The 21,220-nt window shown below is 39.2% G+C and overlaps 1 protein-coding gene across 1 annotated transcript in view; it reads left to right on the forward strand.

The window, feature by feature from the left end:
* The window catches only part of COPG2 (COPI coat complex subunit gamma 2), a 118,390-nt gene that overhangs the window by 69,189 nt on the left and 27,981 nt on the right, over positions 1 to 21,220 (forward strand). Inside the window, exons 12-20 of the mRNA XM_084786345.1 lie at positions 653 to 841; positions 8,947 to 9,042; positions 9,601 to 9,844; positions 12,966 to 13,041; positions 13,832 to 13,935; positions 14,722 to 14,847; positions 15,572 to 15,634; positions 16,076 to 16,215; positions 16,988 to 17,159. Coding sequence (XP_084642471.1) covers positions 653 to 841; positions 8,947 to 9,042; positions 9,601 to 9,844; positions 12,966 to 13,041; positions 13,832 to 13,935; positions 14,722 to 14,847; positions 15,572 to 15,634; positions 16,076 to 16,215; positions 16,988 to 17,159 — 1,210 coding nt within the window. The remainder of the gene's footprint in view (positions 1 to 652; positions 842 to 8,946; positions 9,043 to 9,600; positions 9,845 to 12,965; positions 13,042 to 13,831; positions 13,936 to 14,721; positions 14,848 to 15,571; positions 15,635 to 16,075; positions 16,216 to 16,987; positions 17,160 to 21,220) is intronic.

Below are 21,220 nucleotides of genomic sequence, written 5' to 3' on the forward strand. Positions count from 1 at the left end.
TCCTATTGAATGAGTTTTACTGACAGTGATTTACAGAGTATTTTCACATTTTCAGAATTTTGGACCAAACACTCTATGCCAATGTGGAATAGATAGAGAGATGGAACAGCGTCAGTGTAGAGTGACAGACATATTTTAGCAACAGTGGGTAATTCAGTTTAGCAGGAATTTGCTTAATTGCAGAATTATTTTTAAAATGACAGAATGTCTTTGTTGATCAACATTTACCATAATAGATCTTTTTCTTAAAGTTTCTAATGTTTACTAGAATAGACACTCATAAACATGTAAACTATAAAGAGATGACAAACCACCTATAATAAGACAGACTGGTTTTGTTATTAAAGTTGTATGGGAAAGGTTAAAAAAGGAAAGTGCTGTGTTATGTCAATTATTCATTTATCAAATGAAACCTTGTTACTTAAAAAATAAATTTGGGCAGGGAAAAGTTGAGACAGGTTGTCAAATAGCCCAGGATGGCTTGGAATTTACTAAGTACATGGCATTAAACCCTTGGTTCTTCTGCCTTCAACTCTCACGTGCTAAGGGCATAGGCATCCACTACACCTGACCTAAAGTGATTACTAATTAAAGTTAGGCTCTGGCCTTTATCAACAACAGTGTCTATTTGTTTCTTGCTGCTTTCTACAAGGTGGCAATGAAGCACCCCTCTGCTGTTACTGCCTGCAACCTGGACTTAGAAAACTTAATCACGGACTCAAACAGAAGTATCGCTACCCTGGCCATTACTACATTGCTCAAAACAGGAAGTGAGAGCAGTGTGGACAGGCTTATGAAACAGATATCTTCTTTTGTGTCTGAAATCTCAGATGAATTCAAGGTAAGACTTTAAACAAGCTTTTTCTTGGTCTGTGCTTGCCTTAACGGTGTCTTTTGAGCAGGTCTTGTTTTTATGAGGTCTATGCTATGATTCTTTTCCTTCCTAGGTATTGCTGTAGCCTACATAAATAACTTTTATGTCTTTCCTAGTCATAAAATGTATGTTTTATTCTAAATGTTTTATGACTTTAGCTTTTACAGTTTAGTTTGTGACCACTGGAAGTAATGTTTGTATGATAAATTCAGTGTTTTCTTATACTCATACCCAGTTATGACAGCATAGCTAGTTGAAAAGACTTCCTTTCCATATTGGAGTACTTTGGTATCTTTATTTTAAAATCAGGTAATCAAATAATTATTTACTACTAGTATGCAAAACTATTTTTCTCTTAATTTCTCTGTACTCACTTGGTATCATATGACCTTGCTGAATTCCCTTACTGCCTACATTGTTTGGAATTATCTAAATACATAGTAACAGCCTGTATAAATGAAGAAGAGGTTTCCTTAGTTTGAATGCAAAGACCTTTTTGTCCTTTTTCTTGCCTATTAAAACAGCTAGCGCTTCTAATAAAGTGCTGAGGAGAACCAGCAACAGGGTGCTAGGCGTGACCAAAGGGCCAAGAGGAAGAAGACTGCCATCCTCTCTAGTGCTCAGCCAGGGAGTGCACAGGACAGCTGCTCTCTGCTCAGAAAGTTCTAGACTGAAACAGTAAACAAAAGCAGGCATTTCCAAACTTTTGTAGCTGTTTGTAAAAATAAACTGGAATGGCAGGGGAATATCTTGTTAGAGATAGTGTGCTCGGACAGAAGTTGGCATGCTTCTCAGGGACCAGAGCATAAGTACTCAGATGGTCTGAGTTCCTGCAGTTACCTGTTTGCATAATCTTTGCTTTTATTCTTTACAATTCTTTAAAACTTTAAAACTCTCATAGCTTTCAAACCCTACAAAAATAGCATACAAGTATGGGAGTGGGATGTGTGCCTATAATCCCTAGTACCTCGGAGGCTGGGGTAGAAGCATCACGAGTTCTAGCCAGCCGATCAAGTTCCAGGACATCCTGAGTGAATACCGAGACTCTTATCCAAAGAACAATCAAGTAAAGCAGAATGCAGCCAAGATTGGGTAATAGTTTATTGGCTTCAGTTTTAGAAAATTAAAAAGTTTAGAAAGATTAAAAATTTAAGTACACTAACTTGATGATCAGGATATGGCTCATGGGAACATTTATTTATCCTTGTGTACAACTACTTCTAGAATTAAAAAAAATCCAATATCTAATAAAATTAGTGTGTGTGTGTGTGTGTGTGTGTGTGTGTGTGTGTGTATTAGTTTTTTTTCTACTACCCCAGCTTCCCAAGAGTAGAGATTATAGTTGCTACCATATCTGACTGGAAAGACCAAAAATATAAAAAATAAAAAGAAGAGAGAGAATCCTACAATTTCACTTTTTGAGATCATTTCAGTCCTTTGCATTACTTATAAACATATTGGGAAAATTGTACAAAATAATAGCAGTCATGTAAACACCAAAAATTAAGCAAAACTTTACATAGATATTTTATTTAGGGGTACATTTAGTAGACTGAAGAAAAATAAAGAGATGGTAAAGATATTAAGAGAGGTATCATACCTGGGAAGGCTGCAAAGGAAATGATCTGGCAGGAAAGGGGTGCTGGGTGGTGGCGCACACCTTTAATCCCAGCAGTGAGGAGGCAGATGCAAGAAGATCTGTGTAGATCCGAGGTTAGCCTGGTTTACAGAGCAAGTTCCAGACAGCCAAGGCTACACAGAGAAACTCTGTCTGGAAAACACAAAAAAACATAAACAACAACAACAAACAAAATCCCAAAGACTTTCAGATGATGGCAATCTTTTAAACAAGCTATGAGAGGTATAAATATTGTTTCTATAATACTTTGTTAAGTATATATTTTAATAATCTTCTGAAACATGCCATAGAAAAGTTAGAAAAAAGTGATAATATTTGACTTGTTAAGCTGCATTCTTCAATTGGCAGGACCTCTTCCTGTTACTAATTTTGCTAGCTTTTTAACCTTATAAAACAGATGCTCATTAAGTTGTTTAAAGCTCAGTGTACTTGTAAATATCAGTGGGTTTTTTGTTGTTGTTGTTGTTTTTGATTCTTTAGCTCTTGATATCTGTGACTGCATGGAGTTTTATAATAAAAGGGGATTGATAAAAAGAAAATTTTAAAAAGGATTGCTCTCAACTTAGATGTTACATCTTTTTTATTATTTTAATTGGCTACATATTATGTGTAGATCCTTACTGTATTTCTCAAAAATATTTTCCCTTGTTTTAGTGCCTTGTAAAGGAAACTTCTTTATACATATACATAGTGGTTTGGGGGAAGAAAATGAAGACATGACATAGGTATTGTTGAGTCTTAATGAATCAAAGATGTATCCTAAAGTCTGGTTACATCTAGTGCCATATCACCAAACACTTAGCATTGTAAATTTGTTACTGGGGCTTCAGGGCTAAAGCTCTGCACTGGGAGTCCCAGCAGTCTAGATTGGCCACCTGCCCCAGTATGTCAGTTAAAGACAGGATTAATCATAAAAGGCAGAGAAAGGAGATTGAGTCAGTGTGACTCCATGAGGCTTGGTTGTTGTCTCAGTCTGGTTCTGTAAGATAGTTCAAAGAAGCCATTAATGAATGCTTGAGGGCATAAGCTAGTTTTCATAACATGGTTGTCCTGCCTGAGAATGATTTCATAATGGAGTTTTTTAGATTCTTCTGTTTCTTGACTCCAAGATGACTACAGGTTCAGGAAATGACTGGAGATCTTTAAGACCCTTTCTGGAGGTATGGAATGGGGACTTACAAAGTTGGTAATGAGATGATGCCTCAGTCACTGTTACCTTTGTATCTTCAGCCTGGAAGGGGATGGGACGGTTGGCTACCACAAGCCTTTATACTCGATTATTGAGTAGATTAGTATGCCTCTATGCAAATTAAGCCGGTGACTGACCCAAAGTTAAAGAAGACACATACAAAATAAGGCAGATGCCTGGCTTTTGTTTTGCTTTTAGTTAACTTGTAGGCCCAAGTGAGTGATTTTGAGCAAAAGCAGCTTCTAACTTCTAAATGCCTGTTACAAATCTGTATAACTATAATCATATATGAGATCTCTTGTGCTCTTAGATAAACAAATAAAAGTTGCTACTATTCCTGCTGCTCTTTGTGGGTTTTGTGGGAGTAGGGATTGATTGAGGTTGAAAGATGACTAGCATAAGATCACACTCCGTTAGCAGCACAACTGGGACCCAACCTGTATTTTTTTTCATTTTATCATTTATTTATTTATTTATTTGTGTGTGTGATATTTGTTTCTTTGTTTGGGGGCGAGGTTGGGCTTTAGTTTTGCTTTGCTTTGTTGAGTCAAGAATTTTCTATATAGTCCTGGCTGTCTTGGAACATGATTTGTAGACCAAAATGGCCTCAAATTGAGAGACCTCTCTGCCTCTGCCTCTGCCTCTGCCTCCCAAGTGCTGTTATTACAGGCATGAGCTACCACACCTGGCTTGTATTTTCTAATTTACACGCACTTCCCCAGTTTACCATTCTGAGTCTTCATCTCCCATCAAACATTTAATGTTTATATCATGTTTATATCATTTCCTGTTTCTCTGTCTTGTTGACTTTTTCTGACATCTGTGATTTTAGAGACTGTGATGAAATGGTAAAATGTTATTAAAACATTAGAGTTCATCAACTAGATAATCCCAGAGAAAAAGTGGATCATAACCCATTCACACCATAGACAGAAATCAGTTCTGTCTGGATTGAAGATTTGATTGTACAAAGCAAAAGAACGAGTAGTTTAAAAGAAAGCACTTCGTGACACAGTGTAAAACAGTCGTACGTATCTGCATGTACACATGCGTACTTCATCAGTCTTGCTCAAGGTGTGGTAGGTGGATCACGGCGTCAGGTCTGCTCTACAACGTGAGTCAAAGAAGTTCTTTTTGCTTGAAGGGGAAAGCCAGTTCCCTTAACGTAATTGCTCCTGCCTGAGAGTGATTTTTCGATGGAGTGATTGTGAGTGTGCGCATATGTGTGTGTGTGTATGCACATATGTATGTATATTTTATAAAACATAAAGTAAGTCTGACAAACTAGAATTAGTAAAGACTTTGTATTTACCTGTCATTCCCTGAGTGCCCAGCGTCACCCCCACTCAGCACAGAGCAGCCATTATAGACGCCATCCCACATTCCATGCAGTAGACTAAAATGTTGACATTGAAGAATGTGAACAGGGGAGGCAAAAATCATAGTTATACTGTAAATGTGAAAATACAGAAAAGTCCTCAGGACAACAAATATATTAAGTTCTTTTTATTCGGGGAAAAGAGAAGTTGAGTGTAAGATGGTTGATTGGGGATGTCAGTCTCCCCTCCTCCCCCAAGTCTTGACACTCATCTTTTGTTAACTTGTCTCCCCTTTCCATCATCCCATTGCCTTTTTATTGGTTTATATTAACAAATACTACATACACATTTCAGTATTGTGTACAGAATCATTTTCACACCAGTATCCTCTTTGCCTTCCTCCACTTCCTGCTAATCTACTTACTTTTCCCAACTATCTGCCCATCTACTTTGAGGCCATGCATGTGTGTCTGGGGGCTGGGGGGTTGTTTTCCAGTGAGTTTCTTTAAGGCTGGTTACTGGAGCATGAGCACCTTACCTGTAGCTATACCACTGAAGAGAATTTCTCTCCCTCCCCTGTCAACCACTAATTGTGAATAAATTGTCAGAGAGGGGTGAAACCCCATGATCCTCTCCTGCTTTCTTTCTTTTTTTTTGGGTGTGTGTGTGTGCGCGCGTGCGTGTTGAGACAGGTTGTCTCTGTGTAGCCTTGGCTGTCCTGGGATCCCTTTGCAGACCAGGCTGGCCTCGAACTTACAGAGATCCACCTGCCTCTGCCTCCCAAGTGGTGGGATTACAGGTGTGCGCCACCTTCAATACCCAGCTGCCTTTCCCCCTTTCTTGACAAGGTATTGATGGGCTTAATCCTGTGCAGTTTACAGCTGCTCTGAGTTCGGTAGTACAACAGCCCTATCAAGCCAGGAAGTCAGGGAGTCACCACTCCCTCCTGTTCTGACATTTGTTTCCCCTTCTACCAGTGTTCCCTACGATAAAGGGTGTGTGTGTGTGTGTGTGTGTGTGTGTGTGTGTGTGTGTGTGTGTGTGTTTCCCCGTGCCTTGTGTGCCTTTTAAGGGCTGTGTATTCAACAGCCATTTAGTCCCAGCGCCCTGACCAGTTATGAATTGTCTGTAGTCATTGCTGAGAACTACATAAAGAAGCTTCTCTGATCACAGCTGACAGCAGCACTAATACATGGACATTGACACAATTTTTAGAGTGCAAATCCAATCAGAAAACTGTTGGTTATCCCCATAGTAGACTTGCCACTATTATACCAGTGCACTCATCTTGACGGGCCAGTTGATACTGCCTTTCCTTTGTCTTTCAAAGGTCCATCCTTTACACATATTTTCCTCCCTAGCCCATTCGTATGAATTGGTAAATAAAAAAAGAAAATGCAAATAGTGCAGTAAGAAGTAGTTTCAGATCAACTTTGAAAAAAAACAGACAAAGATGGCTTCTAAAGATCCTTGCCCAGCCCATGGGTTTCCTGCACATTGTCCTACTGTCATCCTGTGTCCAGTAAAAGCCCTAGAAGATAAACACTTGAGATGGAAGGGTAGCTTTCTTTTCTTCAGGGTCAACTTAAATAAACTTGCTTTCCTTCACCAAAACAAACATTTAATTTGGCAAAACTACCGTAAATAAAACATTTACCTAAAAATTACTTTTGTTAAAAAAGCATTGATTCCTCCCTTGGACCTAGAAATTAACTGAAAGTGGGATGAAAACCTAGTCTCCAAAGTGTGGGTGTTTGTAGCAATAGGATCTTACCCTTAAGTTTTAGGAAGCAACCAAGTGCATTAGCAATAACCTACATTGTTTTGGAAGTCTCTTGGACACTTCCCAGCTTGATGAAGATGAAGCAACCCAAATTTTGCATATATTAAGTTGAAATATAAGATCATTTTGAAAAACAGATAGTATTTACTAAAGCTGAATGAATCCATGCCTTGTGTGTAACCCAGCAGTTTTACTCCTAAGTATATTCCCAACAGAAATGCATTGTAAATGTCAGATCAAGCAGTTAATTTGGGGGAGAATCTGTGTGATTAAGAAAAAGCGTCTAAATTCATAGGTTTGATTCTCTGACTGATTAGATGTGTGACTCTGGCTGCCTCAGTTTCCTTGACTGTACAAGGAGATGATAATTCCAGTCCCATAGAGTTGTTGTGAAGTATAAATGAAATAGTAAAAAGCTAAGAGTACACTGATGCTGGTTTCTCTGTGTATCACATGAGAACCATAGTTGTTCATGTAGAGTGGTAGAAGATTGTCTAAATATTTGAATTCTTTTATTTTAGTGCAATTACCATAAATCTCTTATAGTACAACTAGATTGACTTGTTTCAGTTGCTTTAAGTTTTAGTTAGTATTGCACCTCAAGTTTCACATAGTTTTAATTATTTTACTTTTTAAATCATAGAACACTATACTATTCAAAGAAGTATTAATATGTTCAAGAGTACCTCTTCCTCTCATTTCTCCCACACCACTCTATGAAACTTTATTTGTTGCATGTTTTTCTTCTTTAGTATGCCTTTTCTAAATATAAGAGATATGTGCATGTTTTTTGTTTTGTTGTACATTAAAGATAGTGTGCTGTTTTTGTACAGTGCTTTTCCTTTTTTTAACCTAAAAATAAATAGAAGTCATTCAAAGTTTTTTGAAGGAGATACACCTAATTTTTCCTTATGGCTACACAATACCCTAGCAGTTATGTGTGATGTAGCTTAGTGAACCAAACTTGTGTTTGGGTAGCGTGCAGTTATTTTGTACTTAGGAAGAGTGCTGCAGTGAATACCTTAGGCATGTGTTTTTCAGAACACTAGATCTGTGTCCTCAAAGCACATTTGTTAAGAAAGCTAAATGTAGCAAATACATCTTTCATAGAGCACACTGGATGCTGCCAGCAGTGTGTAAAAGTATTAGTTTTGAATACTCTTACAAGTAGTGTGTGTTGAGCTATTACAGTTTGCCAACCTATTGGATGAGAAATGGTGTTTCAATGTGTAGTTTTAATTTGAATTTTGTTATTAGGAGGAAAATTAAATATCTTTTCCTTTTTAAATCCCTGTGTGTGTGTTTGCATAATGTTTGTGTGCAAGTATGTATGCAGGCACGGGTCTACACATGCTAGAGCACATGTGTGAAGGCCAGAGGACAACCTGGAGTGCAGCCCTGCTACCCTGCAAGCTAGCTTGTCCACTAACTTGCCAGGATGCTCCCCTTTCCTCCTCCCGCCACCGAGATTACAGATGCTCACTCCTACACACATACTTGGGCCCTCACACTGATTGACAAGCACTTTACCCTTTGACCTCTCTCACCGGCCTAACCATCTTCTGTGTTTAGTACCTCTTTGTGAGAGTCTCTTGAGTTTTTGCACCACATTTTTGTCTTTTATTTTTCTTCTTAGTTTTCCATTTGTCTCCTATGTTAGAATGGATTTTGTAATGCTCAAGTTTTTTGGTTATATTGTTGTATACTTATATTTGTTAATTGTTTTGCCATTGTTAGAGTCCTTATACTTCATATGGAGCAATTCACTCATGTTCACTTCAGACACACTTACACTTTCATGTTTTACCCAAGTTCCATAGGTCCTTGTTCTTCTTTGTTTCAGTATAGATTTGTATGTCTGCCTAGTTACACACCATTACCACAGTCTTTAATAAGATTTGTTAACCCTGTTGGCTCCCCATCAAAGCAGTGTTTTCCTAGCTATGCTTTTATGTTTGTTTTCCTTATCTAAATAAAGCTTCCTGGTTTCATAAAATTTTTATTTCCATTTTTATTGGAATCATATAAAATGTATAAATTACCATAGAAAAGAACAAACTATCTTATTGATGTTGAAAAATCCTAACCAAGAAGAAGAAATGTTCTTCAGCTCCTCTGACTGTTCTGTTTGCTTTTCTACAGGTGGTGGTTGTACAGGCAATTAGTGCTCTCTGTCAGAAGTACCCACGGAAACACAGCGTTATGATGACGTTCCTTTCCAACATGCTTCGAGATGATGTAGGGAGCAAACTACTTTCTAAACACAGGAAGCTGTGCTCTTCCATTCCCTTGAGCTATTAAATATCACAGGGTGTTGTTATTATTGTTGTTATTGTCGTTAACTCACTTCTTCATGGTTTGTATTTTTATTTTTTTATTCTTTGAGAATTTCATACATGTATTCACTGTATCTTAATCCTGTCCACCCCTCACCTCCCCTGCCTATGCTCCAACTCAACCCAGGACCTCCCGTTAGTATTTTAAGCATATTTCTTTATCATGTGTTAAATATACTTCTTTTTCATTCTTGTATGCCACTCAAACACCATACATAATTACAATTGCTGTATTATTATGGCTTTTCCCCCCAATTTGAAGGGGGAAAACTTTGTTGTTATTGTTATATTAAATAAAGGAAGTTGGTTGAAATTTTAATATTATAAGCACGAATCTTGAAATACTAGCATTTCTTTAAAAAAAAAGTGCTTAAAATGGGAATGGCGGTGGTGGTTTGTTGGTGGTGGGAAAAAAAAAAGTCCTTAGAACAAACGGCAGTTTTACCTTCTCTTTTGTCAGGGAGGTTTTGAATACAAAAAGGCCATTGTGGACTGCATAATAAGCATTGTGGAAGAGAACCCTGAGAGTAAAGAAGCTGGCCTAGCCCACCTCTGCGAGTTCATTGAGGACTGTGAACACACCGTCCTGGCTACTAAGATTCTCCACTTATTGGGCAAAGAGGGCCCTAGAACACCTGTCCCCTCCAAATATATCAGATTCATATTTAATAGGGTGGTCCTGGAGAACGAGGCTGTCAGAGCTGGTGAGTCAGTAGAACATAAGTAGCGATGGCACTGCTGATGTTTAAGAGGGTGGTAGTGCAGCTGGGAAGTGAAGTTGTGGGGTCTCTGACGGTATGTTGTGGGCAGGGAGGACACCTCTGCCTTCGTGTTTCAACTTCCATGCAGAGTTTTCCCTTGAATTAGAGACCTGCAGCCTTTGCCTTTCAAACACTGTAGTGGTACCTCTAGTTTTTCATTAACTCAAAAATAAGAATGTATATAGGCAGATGGCTGTGAGTTCAAGGCCAGCCTGGTCTACAAAGTTGAGTCCAGGACAGCCAAGGCTACACAGAGAAACCCCTCTCTCTGAAAAAAAAAAAGGAGTGTATATATGATATGTCCGTATATTCATTTTAAGTGGTTCTTTGTAGTCTGTTACACTATGTAGGTAAACTCTCCTGCAATCCCGTCTCTCTCGTTAACTCCTGACCTTATCCTGTCCTTACACTTCCTTTCCAGACAAGCTCAAAGAAGACATTACCAGTTGCCATCATATGATCTTGTTCCATTTTCTTTTCAGCTCAATAAAATTTGGCCCTCTCCTTTAAATTTCTTTCATTACTTTTTAACAATTACATATAAATTAGATGGCAAATCTGACTGCTTAATATTTTTATCATAGCCCACATTCTTCTAAAAGGAGCTTTGTTGATAGGCGTAAAATTCTCCTGAATATGAACGTCACCCCAGATGCAGTGTGAAGTTCAAACTAATGCAAACTGGAATCTCCATGTGACCCTACTCTCAGAAGACTGAAACTTAGGTCACATCCTTGAACCCACATCTGTTCTGTGCCATAGTTCTGTCACTTCACCTCCTTACTGGTTTCTTCATCCTCTTGTATTTTGGTCATTGTGTACAGGTTTAGTCTTTCATTTATTTCTGATCCCTGGCTTGTCTGTTTCTAGTTTCGTCTGTCTGTCTGTCTGTCTGTCTGTCTGTCTGTCTGTCTATCTATCTATCTATCTGCCGCAGACTGTCTCAGTCAGGGATAGGTCCTTGGGAACGGGTGTTCTCGAAGTGTCGGTGGGCAAAGATAGGCGAGTGACAAGCAGAGACAAACCCAGGAGTAGTGTTTGAATCTGAGTGTATTTTGCAGGCAAGCAAAATACATATTTTTATACATATTTTTTGAAACGGGGGAGGGGGTGTTTTGTGGTTACAATTTTTTTTCATAAATTCAAAATACAGGATGCAGAGTAATAATGTCATCAATCTTGAATCATCATTCTTAAGTCATAAGCTTGGTATCAGTACTCATGTGCCCTCTTCATCAAAGGTCAGGGGTCTCTCATGCCAAACATCTGTGAGTCAAGACAGTTTTTTCTTAGCTCTTCTCATCACTATCTGGAGCTTTCTTAAAACACTTTATTTGTAAGTCATAATATAAAATATTAACTGGTGATTAATTCTTGGCCATGTTTTTATTAACAAGTGCAACAGAACTTGGTGGTAAACTTGCCAAATGACCCTTGGCTGCAGTCCCAAGTTAGGGTGTCTCCTAGCAACACAGTTACCTTTGAAAAGTTCTGATAAGAAAGTAAAAACAAAGGCAGAATGTTCCAAAACAAATGCGTAATAAGAAAGACTGCAATCAGTTACTCCTGGCAGGACCATCAGACCCATCCCAGGGGGCTCTCCCTGGGTCGGGGCTGTCACCTCGGGTTGTGCAGTATCGTTTGTCACACAGACTCCACTGGAGGGGTGTGACATCTAACTAACTAATATGTCTGTCTGTCTGTCTGTCTGTCTGTCTGTCTGTCTGTCTGTCTGTGGAATGTGAGGAACGGTCATTAAAATAACAGAAAATTGGGCTGGAGAGCTGATTTAGCAGTTAAGACTACTTACTGCTCTCACCTAGGACCTGAATTTGGCTCCCAGCATCCACGTCAGGGGCTCACAACCACGTATAACTCCAGCTCCCAGGAGATGTGATATGCTGGCCTCCTCCTAGCACCTGCACTCATGTGTATGTACCTACACATAAGCATCTGCACTTACCCATAATTAAATCTTAAAAAACAAATCACAAATATATCCTATGCCTATCTGGAATAATGGAACCTTTAATTAAACATTGAGGTTGAGCTACATGTGGCTTTAGTTTATCTCTAGTCTCTCACTTTCACTCTAACATGAGTCCAATGCTCAGCCGTTTCTCCTTCAAGTCTAGAAATACCACTTTCTGTTCTGAGCACAGGACATTTTGATTTGTCTTTCTAGTACTCTTGTCCTGACTCTTCTCTCTGGCTAAACTAACTGTTCTTTAAAAAAAAAAAAAATTATGCACAGTAGTGTCTCAATTCCTTGCCTTGCCTAAGCCCCTGTCACTACTTCCCTAGCATCCTGGATGTGGTTCCATCTGAGATTTATAGGCCAGCCAGTCTCTTTACTTACCCATCTTCCTCCCTGCACTCTCGCCCCTTAGGTCAACAACGTCTTTGATCTTTCTACCTTCAGCCACACTTCAGGTCGTATTTAGGTGAACACTGAATCTTTGTTGAATGAAAGGAATTTTAATAATAGTTTTTTGGCACTAGTTGTTTGAAATCTGAACCGAATCATGCCAGAAGGTATATATGAGGCTGTTATAGGTTAGATACAGCTCACATACAATATGTACGTGATTCTTTTTCCTCACTGAATGAAAGTGTCCCTGTATAGAGCTTGCTAGATGTTTCACAATTCTATTTATGCCTAAGTAAGATCAAGGAACCGCTCAGGGTGCAGTGGCGCACGCCTGTAATCACAGCACTCGGGAGGCAGAGGCAGGCGGAGCTCTTGAGTTTGAGGCCAGCCTGGTCTACAAAGTGAGTCCAGGACAGCCAGGACTACACAGAGAAACCCTGTCTTGGGGGGAATAAATAGAAGAAAAAAAAAATCAAGGAACTGTCAAGAAAACAAAAGACTTTATTTCCACTGGATACCAACTGCTGCTCTAATTTGCTTTTAGTTTTGGTATTTTTGTTTTGTACTTTGTAGCCCAGACTTTGAGTAATCTTCCCACCTTGGCCTCAGAGGTGTCTGATTTGTTTTTGAATGCTTACTGCTTAGCTCTGAGAAGCCAGTATTTATGCTGATTTGTCTTGTGTTTCACAATAGCTGCTGTGAGTGCTTTGGCTAAATTTGGAGCTCAGAATGAGAGCCTTCTCCCAAGCATCCTTGTACTCTTACAAAGGTATGTAAAAAAAAAAATTAATGTCAGCTTTTGAAAATAAGGATTCCATATGGCTAAGTAGTGAAAACCCCCTTTGTGTTATGTCAGATGCACTGAAGAGCTGAGACCAGAGCTGGTCGAGCTAATTGTCGCAGGCAAATGGAGTTTTTTTCTATTTCTGGAAATTATAGGTGTGTAAAATGCATGTGAAATTTGAGCTTTAGATTTCTTTTAAATAATTTTGAGAGAGCAATAAGGTAAACCTGTATTTTTACCTCAATTTGTACAGTAGGCACTAACTAAAGGCACTAGTAGCCTTTCCTGATCTCTGCACCTCCTCACTTGGTGAGGAATAGCCTTCTTAGCAAATATTTTGTTACTGCATTTTATAATTAAAGCAGTTAAGTCATAAGCCAAAGACCTAGTTCAAATGAAACAGACTGTCCTTTAACAAAGCAGTGTCTGGATTCTGAGTGCTGTTGTTCTTGTGTCCTTGGGAAGTGTCGCATATCAGCTGCTCAGCTGTAGAGCAGCTAAGTCTCTGTTGGGCTCATGTAGTTACAGGTTCAAGAATAGACTAAGCTGTATGCCACCTTCTTGTGTTCTTCCCAGTTGCTTCAGTGCCTCCTCATACAGTGATTCTGGTTGACAGTCGCAGCCTTGCGACTGTGGAACTTTCAGGAGCAGATGTTAGCCATTATATATTAGCTGTCGTATCAGATGACCTCAGCCGTGCACTTCAGGTGTGCTGGTAAAACTACTGGAAATCTTTGGTATATACAACCATGCCTGTGCCATTTCTTCTGAACAGGTGTATGATGGATACGGATGATGAGGTACGGGACCGAGCTACCTTCTACCTGAATGTGCTACAGCAGAGACAGATGGCCCTGAATGCTACGTATATCTTGAATGGTCAGTGAGAGTCAGGGTTATGGGCAGTACCACCTTTGTTCTCCAAATGATCAGTTGTATTTATGTTATAATGATTCATGTGTTAGCTGACTCCTTTGGGCAGTTATATGGCTTTAATCTTTGTACGCAATTCCATTTGTAGGGAAACATACTCACAAAAGTATATTCTAATTTGGTAATAGCAGTTCCTATAAGATAATACATAAGAATATATTTTGAAAAATGTGAAATGGTCTAAAGAATATTGCTCATCCCTCATTCTTCTTAAGCTCCCTCTTTCATGGCTGTCTCTATTTCATTTTCTTCTGCTTTTCTTGTTGCTATATAGCTAAGATAATTTATTTTCTGTGAGATGCTTGCATTTTGTTGACTTTTATGCTCTGCCCTCGTGTTTCCTTGAAAGAAATAAGGCAGCTTATAAGGCAGCTTATAAGGCAGTTGTATATAGAAATCTTTAGTTTGATTAATTAGCTGTGGGTTCTTGACCTCCCTAATGCTCTGACCCTTTAATACAGTTCCTCATAATGTAGTGACCCTACCCGTAAGATTATTTTCATTGCTACTTCATAACTATAATGTTGCTACTGTTATGTAAACATCTGTGTTTTCTCATGGTCTTAGGCAATCCCCGTGAAGGGGCCATTCAATCCCCGCAATGGGGCTGCAAGCCACAGGTTGAGAACCACTGAGATACAGTCTTTTGTTATGTGTTTCTCTTTCTTCAGAAGCTTAACCATTACAAAGAACTGAGAAGAGATTATAATGCTGAGATTTTCCTGTCTGTAGGTCTGACAGTCTCTATACCAGGGATGGAAAAGGCCTTACACCAATATACACTGGAGCCCTCAGAAAAACCTTTTGATATGAAGTCTATTCCTCTTGCTATGGCTCCTGTCTTTGAACAGAAGTCAGGTAATAAAACTGCTAGTTTTTCTCTGTGTAATTTCATTAAAAAGTATACATATTAGCATATCTTCTAACCCAGAAAATAAAAATTAGAAAAAGCTTTTAAAAATAGCTTAGTTTCAACCGGGCATGGTAGCACATGCCTTTAATCCCAGCACTCGGGAGGCAGAGGCAGGAGGATCTCTGTGAGTTCGAGGCCAGCCAGGTAGGTCTACAGAGAGAAACCCTGCCTTGAAAAGCCAAAACTAAAACTATAAAAACCTTAGCTCTTCCCTCCTCCCCCCCTTTCATTTAAAAAAAAAAATCTTTGTTTTTTTGAGACAAGGTATCTTTACATAGCCCTGTCCCAGAACTCACAAAGATCCTTAGTCTTTGTCTCCAGAGTGCTGGAATTAAAGGAATATACCACCACACCAGGGTTTTTTTTTAATACCTTTTTATTTTTTTATTTTTATTTTTTTATTCCATGGAGGGCTTTTAGTGCTAAGATAGATGACATTTTTTTAATTTGGGGTTTTAATTTTAAGTCTCTTGGGTTTAACCCAAAATAAAAACAAGAAAAATATCTCAAAATGAAAAGTTTTTTTTTTAATTATTTGATACAAATGTCACAATACTTGAAGCTGTTTGTCACTGTGTATCTGCTAGAGTTATTACTTCCATCTTGTTCTGTATGCATGTTAGCTGATATGGAAAGAAATCACTTGGTTGTTTATATCTGTCTTCGTAGAAATCACACTTGTGACTCCTAAGCCAGAGAAGTTGGCTCCTTCCAGGCAAGATATTTTCCAAGGTATATTTTTATGAGTGCAATAATATTTAATCCATAGGCATTATAAATTAATAGCATCTACTGCTTTGATTAATTATCAGTTTAGTAAATTTTCCTGTGTCATGGTTATGGTGGCTGGAATTACTAGGTGTCCATGGACTTTCCAGTTATTTATTTACTACCTTTTATTCTTGTGCATATTTTGTTGGTTAGGAGATAAAGAAATTAGCAATTTAGTTTGCTCCCCACACTCCCCCATATAGGAATCTAGTATATAAACTTGGTAACTTAGAGGATGATTTCACAGAAGCTTGGAGACACATGGGCTGAGTGTTCGATTACTAGTAACGCCATAGAAGGAAACCATCTTTCTACTCTGTGGTAACTAAAACATTTCAATAAAGCCTCTTCCTGCCTTCTTCATACTGTACTTGTACTTTTCTTTCTCTTTGTGCTTAATAGAACAACTGGCTGCCGTTCCTGAGTTTATGAATCTGGGGCCCCTGTTCAAGTCTTCCGAGCCAGTCCAGCTCACGGAGGCAGAGACAGAGTACTTCGTGCGCTGTATCAAGCACGTGTTTACTGACCATATCGTGTTCCAGGTGAGAAGAAGAATCCTTAGTTCTTTCTATGCCTTTAAGTGTAAGCTGCTACACTTGAGCCAAACAGTGCTTCCCTTCAGTTTATGAGTCTAGTAACTTTCATAGATGATTAATTTAGCAACAGTTCAAGTTTTCTTTTCAGAGGTATAAAGTTTTCTGATTACTAAAATCTAAAAGGATATAAAGTTGGAATGTCTCCAGAAATAGACATATAGCATAACTATTTTAAAAATCAACATTTAAACAACATGGTTAAACTAAGTGGGTTGTTCGAAGAACTTAGACTTGATAGTTATCAGATGTAAGTAACACCCTGATGTGGAGACAGTCTCAGGGAGAGAAACCCTGATGGCTCAAAACAAAGCACTCGAAATAGACCTGCCTGTGCTTTACAGAGACAGCCTGTGAGGGGGTTGGAAGCACACTCTTGGCCGGCATGAGGCCTGGCTTCAATCCCTAACACCTAAAGAAAAAAAATCACCAGGCACGGTCACCACTCCTGTAATCCCAGCACTCAGGTCAGCAGAGACAGGCTGATCTCTGAATTTGAAGTTAGCCTGGTCTACAAGGTGAGTCCAGGACATCCAAGGCTACACAGAGAAACCCCGTCTCAAAAAAAAATAAATTCTTAAGAAACATATTTGGTGTCTATTGCTATTTGGTGTTGGGTTTAGTGGATTCCAGAGCTGAACTGTAGGCTGTGAGTGAGTAGAAACAGCTTGTTAGAAAGCATTTCTTAGTCTTCACAACTTTTCTATTGGTGACTTTTCAGTTTGACTGTACCAACACTTTGAATGACCAGCTGCTGGAGAAAGTAACAGTGCAGATGGAACCATCCGATTCCCATGAAGTACTGTGCTGCATCCCAGCTCCCAGCCTTACCTACAATCAGCCGGGAATATGCTACACGCTTGTGCGCTTGCCGGAGGAGGATCCTACAGCAGGTACTCACTCTTGGAAGGGGGAAGATACTTGGGGATCTAAAATGCATCACCTCTTGAGCCCGTAGAATGTCGGACAAGTTTAAAAGTTTCAAGAATATGCTTCTTTCAAAAACTTAATGTTGGGGCGTGGGTAGGGTATGTTCATAAAATTGGTTACTATTGTAGAACTATAACTATTACTTAAAAACTAAATCTGAGAGAAAAACTTGTTGATGATAATCTTAAAATGTGTACTGTGATAGCCCAAAAAAGAATTCAGGTTTAGTATTCAAACAACATAACCATACCTGATATGTCTTATAAAAATCATGCTGTTTCTTTCCAGGGTTTCTGGGGAAAGTTGGTTATTTAGCTGATGGTTGGCATTTTAATACAACACTTTTAACACCTTGTAGTAGAAGGCTGTGGTCTGCAGGGTTTCACTTAATGAGTGGCTTAGTCAACCGTCTTGTGTCCATACTTGAGAAAGGCTTTATCATTTATTTGACCTATGTTCAATCTTGGGGTAGAGTGGCATAAGGGGTCTAGAAGAGAGCCAGCTGTAGTGCCAGTGATAGTATTTATGAATTGAGGATTGAGGACGGTTTTAGCAGTGCATTTTAAAATAAATGTTGAAATATTGAATTCTTTACTCCACTCAGTTTTCCCATACTCACTGTGGAGCTTAACAGTAGTTACCCAACTTGCATAGAAATAAGCACACATACTACATTAATATTTAAAGTTTTTACTACTTGTAAGTACAGGAAATACAGAAATTAACAGTATTAGCAAACATCAGGGAGGTTACAGAGTTACAAGAAATCATGTAACTAGTAAATAGTTAGTTACCCCTGGTCACCATTCAGTTACATCTGGAGCATAGTCTGACTTACTTTATAGCCCCCTCCTAACTCCCTTCTTTGATGTTCATTCATGGGAGGCCCTGACCAGTCTTATCTGTGTTGGGTGCTAGATTAGGCTACTCAGACTCTGGCACGAGGTAGATTCATGTTGGCACCATTGCCGAGTCCGAATCCCAGGTTGTTCCCTCTGATCCCGAGTAGAGCTGTTTGTGTTATACAGCCATCTGGGTCTATAACCCCTGGGTGGGAAGGCACTTTCCTAGCTGGACTCTGACACTTCTCCTTTCAGCTTTAGGTCATCTGTCTATAAACTTAATAACTTTCCTTATTCCTTTGTGAAATTTCTCAGGTTCTGTTTTCTTGTAGTTTTACTTTGTTCTCCTGGTCTGGTTTTCTGTGTGTATCTGAAGTATGTCAACTAGGCAATAACTAAACTTTCTATTCTCTCAAGTATCGGGGTCCAGCCTTAATATATGTCTGTTGTCATCGTCCTGGGAGACTACGCATTTTATCTGTTTTTTTCCAATAGCTATCTTTCCTTGTTTCAGAATTCTTCCACAGTCACTGTACTTCTCACCAAACTTATGGGTTGTTTTGTTTTTAAGGAATGCCATGACTTTACCACTTAATTACAGAGGGAACTGAAATGAACCCATTGAAAACTCTGGCCTTTCCCAGTTGAGAATACTAGCTCCTCAGGCTTTTCATGTGTACTCTGATAATGGATAACTCAGGGGACCCACCGCAGGGAATGCAGGGAATGGGGTTAAAAGAAAAAGCACAGTTTTACAATATCAAGATACACAAAACAACAACATTGAAATTACAGTAGTTACATATATTACAGGAAAACAACAGTAACATTAAACACTTCCACCAAGAGAGCAAGAACAGGTATCACCTCAGCCTGCTTCACTGAGGAGGTAACTTCTTTTTAAAACAGATATTACATGTTATTAGCCCAGAGGTTTCAACTTTTGGTCTGCTGGCTGTGGACTATTTGGGTTTTGTTTATGAAAATTTGGCAATTAGAGAATTTTCTTTTTGTTAGATTCAGAGGGTTTCCTGATCAATAGTAGAATGTGGTTATAAACTCTAATCTAGTTTCAACTTTTGTGTTTGGCCTACCATATGCTTGATTTCTCCTTTCTATTGTTTAGTTTTATTAGAAATTCATAAATTTTAATCCATAGCCAATCTCAACTCTACTTTGCAATGAGCGAAGTGAGATACCAGGACATAGGTGGTAATGAGTCTTCCCCTATCCTCTCATCTTTCTTCCTCTAACATCAATTTTTTTTACATTGCAGAGATTCTAAATATTACCAGTCACTTCCAAATCTAACACTTTTAATATTTATCTTATCTCAGAAAAATATTTTTCCTTAGGATCACAGGGAAAAAAATAGAAATTCTTGCTTATGGTTTCCTTCAACGGGAAAGTAATGTAGCACATTAGAAAGAAATATAGGTTGAATAGATAGGTCATAATTTGAATTCTGGCCATACCACATATTAACTCTGTGAATTGGACAAATTATTTTATTTGTGTAAGTCTGGTCTGGCACCAGAAATAGTAATTAACAGACAATATTTTGTTTAATTCTGGAATTGCGATGAGCAATACTACCCATCTGACCATTCGAAATGTCCTCAGTAGTCCTCAGATGACATGAAATGAACTCCAGTCACACAGGACAGTTTCGTCAACAGCACTCCTTTTCCATTTGGGCTGTGCAGTTAAGTTGCAGTCCATAAATAGGTTAAACATAAATCAACCTATGTCCAACTCTTCTCTCAGTTGTCACTGTCCCCCTTCACTCCTCTTTTTGTCTTTTTTCTTTTTCTTTTTTTTTCTTCCTTCCTTCTTTCCTTCCTTTCTTTCTTTCCATTTCTTTCTTTATAATACAGGATCTCCCTCTGTATCCCAGGCTGGCCTTGAACTTGTGATCTTCCTGCCACTACACCTAACTCACATTTTCTGGTTTTATAGTTAATTAGTGATGGTGCTACTACTTTGCTATGGTTTGCCTTTAATATTCTTCTGTTCTCTAGATTAGCGAAGTTGTTTATGCAATAGATAAAGGCTGTGTTGCCTGACTTGCTTCTCTTATGAAGACAACTCCTCTACTGAAGCCTTTAAAGTCTGCCTATCATTCATTGCTTAACCTGCAGATCTGCTAACACCTCCCACTTTGGAAACCCTGAATTCAGCCTTTTGCTTTCCCGTGCTGGCTCCATTATCAGGGGTGAGCCACAGTTTCAACTGATCTATCCACTCCTGACCCTTTCATTTCTCATCAGCTGTGTGACCAGTTTGATTCAAAATGTTTGTTACCCTCATCCTATGGCTACCTGCTTCCACCTCAACAACACTTTTACTCAAGAGTCTTCTTAGGCCTGTCTGATCACTTCCTTATTTGCACTGTCTGCTTCCACCATTGCCAGACTCTGAGTCTGTGCCAATCTCTAGTAAGGCCAGATATTTTAATTCATGTATCTATAACCAGCCTAGCTCCTTAAGTCCACCACTGTGGGAAAAAGCTGCTTTGTGAAGCACTTTGGCCTGAGCCATCTTTCTATGCTATTGAATGGCATAGTACTCCCACTTATTTTCTGGGTACTGTTTTTCTTTCTCCCCCATACCCCCTATAATTCACATCACGGCTGATGTGAATGCCTCACCTTCTGTCAGTCCTGAGTGTACCCTTCTTGGTATGGTGCCTCCCTTGAGCCTCTCTGCAACCTCTGCTCTCTCAGCTACTGGCTCCTGTCACGGCTTACACTGGTTCATCTGACTCAGTGGACCAACCTCTCCCACCTACCAGCAATTCCTCACCTTCTCACAACTCTCCTGGGTCCAGCTGACCCTTTCTCCTGCTCCACTTCCACTGTCCAGAGTAGAGCCATACTCCCTCTGTGATGCTCCGGTGCATTCTGCAGACCTCTAAACCTGCACCCCCAGCTTGGCCTGTCCCCCACATCCACTGCTTCACCACACTTGGTCCTCTTCACTTCAGACTGATGGTACCAGATCTGCACACTCTATCCACCCAGCAGTCCCTGTGGCCCAGATTTAAGGGCTCCTTCTAGGACTCTGCATCCATGTCTCCCTGTAACCTGTTTTGCTTCTTTTCAGATCCTTTGATTCACACTCTGATGAGCTCTCAGAGAACATCCACCTCTGATTGCCATCCTCTTCCTGGCCTGTATGCT

This window comes from Acomys minous, assembly GCF_964271855.1.
Source record: "Acomys minous genome assembly, chromosome: 6".
Taxonomy (NCBI): Eukaryota; Metazoa; Chordata; class Mammalia; order Rodentia; family Muridae; genus Acomys; species Acomys minous.